General features: G+C 45.9%; 1 protein-coding gene across 2 annotated transcripts; it reads right to left on the minus strand.

The window, feature by feature from the left end:
* Positions 1-661: 661 nt before the first annotated feature.
* Positions 662-4,326, minus strand: LOC123117546 (uncharacterized). 2 transcript variants are annotated; one of them, XR_006457416.1, is made up of 3 exons: positions 3,968-4,326; positions 3,704-3,846; positions 662-1,185 (listed from the first exon to the last, which is right to left on the minus strand). XR_006457416.1 is itself a non-coding variant. In XM_044538278.1 (3 exons), exons 1-3 carry the CDS (start codon positions 4,087-4,089, stop codon positions 1,149-1,151), a joined length of 309 nt encoding a protein of 102 aa, XP_044394213.1. In that variant the 5' UTR covers positions 4,090-4,323; the 3' UTR covers positions 662-1,148. The 2 variants fall into 2 exon arrangements, 1 of the variants encoding a protein (XP_044394213.1); XM_044538278.1 differs by having other exon boundaries at positions 3,704-3,853; positions 3,968-4,323.
* Between the last annotated feature and the right edge of the window lie 6,269 nt (positions 4,327-10,595).

The raw sequence follows: 10,595 nt of genomic DNA on the forward strand, positions 1-10,595 counted from the left end.
CGCGCGGTGGTTGTGGGCGCCGCCATGGACGCGGCAACGGCGCCGGTCATGGCATGGGCGGCGCTTCGTCCCAGCACGCGCCTCCTCGCGCTCCTGAACTGCCCGCTCCAGCGCTTGGCACGAACTCCTGGACCGGCCTCGTCTAGGCTTGGCCCATGCCGTGGTGCGCTCTAGGGTCTGGCGTTCTTGGCCCCTGTCCCGGGATGCCACCTCAACAGGCCATGTACGCCGCGCTGTTCCCCGCCGTCCCTGGTGCATGGCTATGGTCCGCCGCCCAGCTAGGTGCCCCATATGGCTACAACCCGCCTCTTGGAGCACCGCAGCAGCCGCAACCGCAACCCCTGGACATGGCCTTCCTCCAGGCGGCGCTCCACAGCGCCACGGCTGGTCCCTTATTGTTGGGCAGTACCTCTAACTGGTACTTGGACTCCGGCACGGCTTCATATATGGCAAACAATCCTGGTAACCTCCACTCTGTTCAACCCCCTACCTCTCCTTCACACATCATTGTTGGTAGCGGTGAACATCTTCCCATCAGCTCGCCGGTGTGTGTTAGTGGCACACGATCACCAGCAGTGGCACACAACCCCTCTCCCTGGAGGTTACTATAAACTGTATATATGCCCCAGCCGAAGAGATAATGAAGTGTGTTGAATCTCATAGCTAGTCTCTCTTCATCATGTACATCAATGTCTCACCATTATGGCTAGACCTCTAAGTGCTTTGCTATTGACATGCTGCATCCGTGGCCTAATTGTTGGTAATAAATTCAACGAGGGGCTTATGCCGTTGCGCCGTGCCTCCGCCTACTAGTATTTCTAAAGATACTAAGCTCTCTAGAAAGATATCTCTTTGGTGCATCGTACTGGACTAGACATGTGGGTTCGAGTTGTAAGATGGTGTTCACTGTTGGGGGTGTGCCATGCGTGTAGGTTTCTATTGGTCATCTATCACATATACACTCACATCACCGTCTCGCACTCGGGCTACCAATTGATAATGGACGCGTCTAGCTGGCAATCGAGTGCCCCGTAGGGATTCCTGGCAACTTGCCCTATTAGGAAAGTTTTGGTCCCCATGCAAAAGTGGAAAAGTGATAGCTGCGATCATTCCCCGTGCGTTCCACCTGTGGTTCCATTCGGGTTCTGCTACTTCACCCGTGGTTCCATCTGCTGTAACTCCTTCCTGCAATAGCATGCGACAAACAAGTTAAAAATGCGTCAGGTGCATTTAATTTCATGCCAAAACAAATTCAAAAAGCTGCAACTTTTAAACTGAGCGTCGAAATTATTTTCGTTTTCACCATTAGGTTTCTCGTAGCAATATCTTCAAAACAAGGTCTCATATGGGTATGTTTTGATGAACTTTTTTTTCAAGCAACTTTGCAGCCATATGGGGCAACTTCGGTGCCACAGAAAGCAACTCTGCAGTAGATTGCCTATCGCGGTTACATATTTATCCCATTTCTTCTAACTTGGCTACCGGTTCTATAGGAAGCGACTCAAGTGCTATATGGGGCAACTTTGATGCTACATGAAAAAACTTAGAAGTAGATTGACTATCACGATTACATATCTACCCCCCAAAGTACTCCTAAATTGGCTGCCACAACTAGAAGAATCAACTTTAGCGCTATATGGGGCAACTTTTCTATCGCCTAATATCACCTATGCTTCCCTCTAAAAGTTGGAGACCATGACTGCCAAGTTGCCTAACGTCATTTCTCAAGTTGCATAATATCATCTCTAAAGTTGGCTAACATGACTAGCAAGTATCATAACATTATCCTAATTTGCCTCGGAGTACTTTCTAGTACTATAAGTAACTTAGCTTTAGAGGTAGAAAAAACTTAGAAACAATGTTTGGCAAGTTGCATAGTATGGTAGGCAACTAATTAGTGATGGCACACAACTAAGCGTCATTGGTATAGGCAACTAGTTAGCAAAAGCAACTTATCGGTCATAAAATAGGTGACTAAAAATCACAATGGGAGACTACTAAGGATCAACACTAGGTACTTTGTACTATTGTAGACAAAGTTAGACAAATTCATTAGCACACACTATGTAATGAACTTGCTTATGTGTACCATTAAAGTTGCCTCCCTTAGCAAGAAAGTTGCTTTCAAAGTTTCGTAAAGTTGCCACACCCAGGCAGATTCACCTCTTCCCCCAAACAACAAAAATGGTGTGAAGTTGCCAATCCCCCAACAACGTACCAGTTGTGGTAGACAACTAATGGTTTTCATTTAGAGAACTTTGCTTCTATCCACCTAGACAATAAAACTGGTGTGAAGTTTGTCGCCCCCAAACAATAGGTCTTTTTGTCCTAGATAACTAGTGGGCTTTTTAGCGAAAGATTTTTATTTAGGCAACTTTGCCTTTGACCGTGACATCAGACTAGAGGCGATGGGGTGGAAGCCGAGGAGCAAGGAGTTGTTGAAGATGAGAACGTGGACGGGTCTTGTGCCAGACAACTAATGGGTGTTGATTATGTTACAACCAAAATAGTTTGCTTGTTTGGTGAACCAAAATGAAAAGCTGTTTCAGTGTATCAAATTGATGAAAAAAATCCATGAAACTTTGCTGATTTAGTAACTTCCAATTATAAATCAATTTGCCTCTAAAATGTATCTCTGGGCAACTCACGCCAGCCTCTCTAGCAACTAACTTCTATGGTTTGGGCAAATTTTGGGTGAAATAAACCAAGTACTCCCGGGAGAGGATCTTTGGGCAACTCACTTCAGTATCTCTAGCAACTAACAATCATGCATTGGGCAAGTTTTGGACACTTTCTGCTCAAATTGTCGACGATTCTAGCCCCCGCACCGCCACACTGCAAACCACCCCTGCATTCAAAAATCATCGATTCGCCCAAAAAATCTAAGTCCCCACACACCCCTCTTCAACCTCCCTATCCCTACCTCTATCGCATAGAATCGTAGATGTGGGTGAAAACACAGGCTTTGGGGGTCAATTTCGTGATACTTGCCAATGATTTTTGGCCCAATTCCTCGACCGTTGGCGACAACACTTTCCTGGCTCTAGATCCTCTCCGCTAGGTGATCACGGCGCACAGACAACACTGCCCCCTCGAATGTCGTCCTGTTTCGCTTGGGCCAAGCAACTCGTATGCTAACTTATGGCAACTGTCGACACCAAATAAAAACCTCAAACAAATCATACTGAGGAAATCTAGTTTCAGCAAATCAATTAGCATGGTTCAGGAAACTCATATGCAAACTTCTGGCAACTGTCCACACCAAAAAAACTCGGGAAAATCGTACTGAGGAAGTCTGGTTTTGACAACTCAATTAGCAGGGGCAGGAACTCCTACTCAATCTCATGGCATCTCCTATAAAAAAACTCCCCCACCTCCTCTCTGGTTTACATGGGGCAGGCAACTCAATATCAATCTTGAATCAACTTCACATCAATCTCGAAGGAACTCACAGATCTGGCAAAAACCTAACACAACCACTGATTAGCGTGGAGACTCGCCCCTCGCTCCTGAAATTACACACCACGGATCTAACAACTCCGACCCGGATCCCATCTCTAGTCTCTACGCGCATGATCCCCTCCTCCCTCCCGGCGCCCATGAAAAATCCCCGACCCCCCTCCCCAGGATGCAATGAGCTAGAGGAACCTCGTCGGAGAAGAAACGGGAACGCAAAAAACGGTAAGAGGAACGAGTTCTGTACCTCAGGATTTCTGCAGCGAGTCCCCTCTTTACTCGCCGGAAACGCAGCATCGCCGCGACAGAGTGCACTCTACTATGCCCCCGCGCGCACTCCATCGCATCATCTCGCACCTCCATCATAGAACTGCCGCCAGCACCCACGTCCTGTGAGCTTCGGCAATAAGCCACCAATCCCCGTAATAGCCAATGTCAGTCGCCTTCGTGTGAAGCAAAAATGGAGCGGGAGGAAAAAACCATGCGTGCGTGGAGGGTGTGCTTCGCTTACCTCGCGATTTTGACCAGCGAACAGCCTCCTCGCTTGCCGGAACTCGTAGTGTCGCTAACGACCTTTACCCCGATCCTTCGCCCCTCTTGTGGTGCTCTGTCGCCGCGCGCGTGCTCCTCCATCACCACCAGCACCACCGAACTCCGGCAGCCCGCGCCCTTCAATTTCCGCCATGAATTGATTTGGCGTGGCGATGGACCTTGTGGATTTGGGGGGACCTGCGGTGGATTTGGGTCGAGATGGACATAGCCTGCGCTGGATTGGGGGAATTCAGCGGTGCCTCTGGCTTCCAAAACTGTGGCAGCGAGAGACGTGGGTAGTGGTGGGGCCTCCCGGCTGTAATGCGGTCGGACTTTTTTTTGAACATTTAATGCCCAGCGACTTGCACGAGTGGTTCCCTCCCAATAAAAAAATTCTTGGAGTTGCGATCGTGCGTGCAGGGTTCGATCCGATGGCTGTCGCGGTGAGTGCTCGATCACGTCAACGAGCACGCATGCACTTTTTAGCATTTGGGATTGATAATTGATATCATATGTGTAGGAACTTACAGCCACAAACACCTACCACCTCTGCAGTCACAGTAAATTACATGTTTAGTGAAAATATGAGGACCAATCAAGCCACCAATGTCTATAAAAACAAACATCGTAGCACACATCGTATAACAAAACACCAAGAATAATGAAATGACTAAAATACTACACAATTGACGCGACATAAAAAAACGGCACAACAAAGTGTTTGTTAGCCTCTAATATATATAGTACGTGTTGAATTCATAAAGCAAGAACATCAAATAGAGCTTCTTCCAATCTCATTTCCTAGCATACATAGTTGGTTCAATTGGCAATGGAATGCATGGTGGCATTTGCAGATGCTAGTGGTCACACTGGATGGTAGTGGGAACTACACCACCATCGCCGATGCTCTCAAGGACGGCCCACGCCACAACACAAACCGTCACACGGTCTACGTCAAGAGTAGAGTGTACAAGGTTGTGGAGCCCATCATCATTGCCGAGGACATATGGAACGAGATGCTGGCCGGTGATGACATCAATATCAAAGCTGTGTTGACCTTAGGGGGCATTGCCCCCCCCCAGTATCCTTGATGTGACCGTCATCTCGGCGACCGACAAGGACTACCACATGGATCAAACCTGCACGCTGAGTAAGTAAAGTATACCATACACGTGTCAATTGTGTTGCTCATTTCCATGCTTGCATGCGCGATTGCTAGCTTAATATTCTTGTGTGCTCCATCATTTTCATGCAATGCTTTTCGATCATGCATGTGACAATATATGTACTTATACATGCTAACATGTACTATAGCTTAACTTGTGTGCTCGTCGGTCAATGGCAGTCGTCCTATGTTAAGGGTTCCTCGCTCATGACATGACTGTCGAGAACACGGTAGGAGCCGCCAAGCGTCAGTGGTGGCACTCTACTTTCCGAGTCGGGCGGGTCCATCATCTACTGGTAGCTCTACCATGAGTGTCGGGTCAAAGGCATCGTGGATTTCATCTTCGGTATCACGAGCATGGTGTTCCTGAAGGAAATATGCCCTAGAGGCAATAATAAAGTTATTATTTATTTCCTTATATCATGATAAATGTTTATTATTCATGCTAGAATTGTATTAACCGGAAACATAATACTTGTGTTGATACATATACAAATAGAGTGTCACTAGTATGCCTCTACTTGACTAGCTCGTTGATCAAAGATGGTTATGTTCCTGACCATAGACATGTGTTGTCATTTGATTAACGGGATCACATCATTAGGAGAATGATGTGATTGACTTGACCCATTCCGTTAGCTTAGCACTTGATCGTTTAGTTTTCTGCTATTGCTTTCTTCATGACTTATACATGTTCCTATGACTATGAGATTATGCAACTCCCGTTTACCGGAGGAACACTTTGTGTGCTACCAAACGTCACAACGTAACTGGGTGATTATAAAGGTGCTCTACAGGTGTCTCCGAAGGTACTTGTTGGGTTGGCGTATTTCAAGATTAGGATTTGTCACTCCAATTGTCGGAGAGGTATCTCTGGGCCCTCTCGGTAATGCACATCACTTAAGCCTTGCAAGCATTACAACTAATGAGTTAGTTGTGAGATGATGTATTACGAAACGAGTAAAGAGACTTGTCGGTAACGAGATTGAACTAGGTATTGAGATACCGACGATCGAATCTCGGGCAAGTAACATACCGATGACAAAGGGAACAACGTATGTTGTTATGCGGTCTGACCGAGAAAGATCTTCATAGAATATGTGGGAGCCAATATGATCATCCAGATTCCGCTATTGGTTATTGACCGGAAACAGTTCTAGGTCATGTCTACATAGTTCTCGAACCCGTAGGGTCCGCACGCTTAAAGTTACGATGACAGTTTCATTATGAGTTTATATGTTTTGATGTACCGAAAGTTGTTCGGAGTCCCGGATGTGATCACGTACATGACGAGGAGTCTCGAAATGGTCGAGACATAAAGATTGATATATTGGATGACTATATTCGGACACCAGAAGTGTTCCGAGTGATTTCGAAGAAAACCGGAGTGCCGGAAGGGTTACCGAAACCCCTCGGGGAAGTATTGGGCCTTAGTGGGCCTGAGGGGAGAGAGAGGGCAGCAGCCCAGGAGGTGGCGCGCCCCCTCCAATGGGGAGTCCGAATTGGACTAGGGGAGGGGGCCGCAGCCCCTCTTTCCTTCTCCCTCTCCCCCTCTTTCCTTCCCCCTTTCCCCTTCCTAGTTGGACTAGGAAAGGGGAGTCCTACTCCTACTAGGAGGAGGACTTCCCCCTCCTTGGCGCGCCCCAAGGGCCGGCCGGCCTCCCCCTTGCTCCTTTATATACGGGGGCAGGGGGGCACCCCAGAACACACAAGTTGATCTTCGTGATCGTTCCTTAGCCGTGTGCGGTGCCCCCTCCACCATATTCCACATCGGTCATATCGTTGCGGTGCTTAGGCGAAGCCCTGCATCGGTAGAACTTCATCATCATCACCACGCCGTCGTGCTGACGAAACTCATCCCCGACACCCTGCTGGATCGGAGTCCGGGGATCGTCATCGAGCTGAACGTGTGCTGAACTCGGAGGTGCCATACGTTCGGTACTTGGATCGGTCGGATCATGAGGATGTACGACTACATCAACCGCGTTGTCATAACGCTTCCGCTTTTGGTCTACGAGGGTACATGGACAATACTCTCCGCTCTCGTTGCTATGCATCACCATGATCTTGCGTGTGCGTAGGAAATTTTTGAAATTACTACGTTCCCCAACAGTGGCATCCGAGCCAGGTTTTATGCGTAGATGTCATATGCACGAGTAGAACACAAGTGAGTTGTGGGTGATATAAGTCATACTGCTTACCAGCATGTCATACTTTGGTTCAGCGGTATTGTGAGATGAAGCGGCCCGGACCAACATTACGCGTACGCTTACGCGAGACTGGTTTCACCGCTACGAGCACTCGTTGCTTAAAGGTGACCGGCGGGTGTTTGTCTCTCTCACTTTAGTTGAATTGAGTGTGGCTACGCCCGGTCCTTGCGAAGGTTAAAACAGCACCAACTTGACAAACTATCGTTGTGGTTTTGATGCGTAGGTAAGAACGGTTCTTGCTCAGCCCGTAGCAGCCACGTAAAATTTGCAACAACAAAGTAGAGGACGTCTAACTTGTTTTTGCAGGGCATGTTGTGATGTGATATGGTCAAGACGTGATGCTATGTTTTATTGTATGAGATGATCATGTTTTGTAACCGAAGTTATCGGCAACTGGCAGGAGCCATATGGTTGTCGCTTTATTGTATGAAATGCAAACGCCATGTATTTGCTTTACTTTATCACTAAGCGGTAGCGATAGTCGTAGAAGAAATAGACGGCATAAACGACAACGATGCTACGATGGAGATCAAGGTGTCGCGCCGGTGACGATGGTGATCACGACGGTGCTTCGAAGATGGAGATCACAAGCACAAGATGATGATGGTCATATCATATCACTTATATTGATTGCATGTGATGTTTATCCTTTATGCATCTTATCTTGCTTTGATTGACGGTAGCATTTTAAGATGATCTCTCACTAAAATTATCAAGAAGTGTTCTCCCTGAGTATGCCGTTGCGAAAGTTCTTCGTGCTGAGACACCATGTGATGATCGGGTGTGATAGGCTCTACGTTCAAATACAACGGGTGCAAAACAGTTGCACACGCGGAATACTGAGGTTAAACTTGACGAGCCTAGCATATAACAGATATGGCCTCGGAACACGGAGATCGAAAGGTCGAGCGTGAATCATATAGTAGATATGATCAACATATTGATGTTCACCGTTGAAACTACTCCATCTCACGTGATGATCGGACATGGTGTAGTTGATATGGATCACGTAATCACTTAGAGGATTAGAGGGATGTCTATCTAAGTGGGAGTTCTTAAGTAATATGATTAATTGAACTTAATTTATCATGAACTTAGTACCTGATAGTATCTTGCTTGTCTATGCTGATTGTAGATAGATGGCCCGTGTGGTTGTTCCGTTAAATTTTAATGCGTTCCTTGAGAAAGCAAAGTTGAAAGATGATGGTAGCAATTACACGGACTGGGTCCGTAACTTGAGGATTATCCTCATTCCTGCACAAAAGAATTACGTCCTGGAAGCACCGCTAGGTGCCAGCCCTGCTGCTGGAGCAACACCAGATGCTATGAACATTTGGCAGAGCAAAGCTGATGACTACTCTATAGTTCAGTGTGCCATGCTTTACGGCTTAGAACCGGGTCTTCAACGATGTTTTGAACGTCATGGAGCATATGAGATGTTCCAGGAGTTGAAGTTAATATTTCAAGCAAATGCCCGGATTGAGAGATATGAAGTCTCTAATAAGTTCTACAACTGCAAGATGGAGGAGAACAGTTCTGTCAGTGAGCATATACTCAAAATGTCTGGGGGTATAATAATCACTTGATTCAACTGGGAGTTAATCTTCCGGATAATAGCGTCATTGACAGAATTCTCCAATCACTGCCACCAAGCTATAAGAGCTTTGTGATGAACTATAATATGCAAGGGATGGAAAAGACTTTTCTCAAGCTCTTCGCGATGCTAAAAGCTACGAAGGTAGAAATTAAGAAGGATCATCAAGTGTTGATGGTTAATAAGACCACTAGTTTCAAGAAAAAGGGCAAAGGGAAGAAGAAGGGAAACTTCAAGAAGAACAGCAAACAAGTTGCTGCTCAGGAGAAGAAACCCAAGTCTGGACCTAAGCCTGAAACTGAGTGCTTCTACTGCAAGCAGACTGGTCACTGGAAGCGTAACTGCCCCAAGTATTTGGCGGATAAGATGGATGGCAAGATGAACAAAGGTATATGTGATATACATGTTATTGATGTGTACCTTACTAATGCTCGCAGTAGCACCTGGGTATTTGATACTGGTTCTGTTGCTAATATTTGCAACTCGAAACAGGGACTATGGATTAAGCGAAGATTAGCTAAGGACGAGGTGACGATGCGCGTGGGAAATGGTTCCAAAGTCGATGTGATCGCGGTCGGCACGCTACCTCTACATCTACCTTCGGGATTAGTATTAGACCTAAATAATTGTTATTTGGTGCCAGTGTTGAGCATGAACATTATATCTGGATCTTTTTTGATGCGAGACGGTTCTTCATTTAAATCAGAGAATAATGGTTGTTCTATTTATATGAGTAATATCTTTTATGGTCATGCACCCTTGAAGAGTGGTCTGTTTTTATTGAATCTGGATAGTAGTAATACACATATTCATAATGTTGAAACCAAAAGATGCAGAGTTCATAATGATAGTGCAACTTATTTGTGGCACTGCCATTTAGGTCATATCAGTGTAAAGCGCATGAAGAAACTCCATACTGATGGACTTTTGGAACCACTTGATTATGAATCACTTGGTACTTGCGAACCATGCCTCATGGGCAAGATGACTAAAACACCATTCTCCAGTACTATGGAGAGAGCAACTGATTTATTGGGGATCATACATACAGATGTATGTGGTCCGATGAATGTTGAGGCTCATGGCGGATATCGTTATTTTCTCACCTTCACAGATGATTTGAGCAGATATGGTTATATCTACTTAATGAAGCATAAGTCTGAAACATTTGAAAAGTTCAAGGAATTTCAGAGTGAATTTCAAAATCATCGGAACAAGAAAATAAAGTTTCTACGATCAGATCGTGGAGGAGAATATTTGAGTTACAAGTTTGGTCTACATTTGAAACAATGCGGAATAGTTTCGCAACTAACGCCACCCGGAACACCACAACGTAATGGTGTGTCCGAACGTCGTAATCGTACTTTACTAGATATGGTGCGATCTATGATGTCTCTTACAGATTTACCGCTGTCATTTTGGGTTTATGCTTTAGAGACGGTCGCTTTCACGTTAAATAGGGCACCATCAAAATCCATTGAGACGACGCCTTATGAACTACGGTTTGGCAAGAAACCAAAGTTGTCGTTTCTGAAAGTTTGGGGCTGCGATGCTTATGTGAAAAAGCTTCAACCTGATAAGCTCGAACCCAAATCGGAGAAATGTGTCTTCATAGGATACCCAAAGGAGACTGTTGGGT

Source organism: Triticum aestivum, chromosome 5B (genome assembly GCF_018294505.1).
Source record: "Triticum aestivum cultivar Chinese Spring chromosome 5B, IWGSC CS RefSeq v2.1, whole genome shotgun sequence".
NCBI lineage: Eukaryota > Viridiplantae > Streptophyta > Magnoliopsida > Poales > Poaceae > Triticum > Triticum aestivum.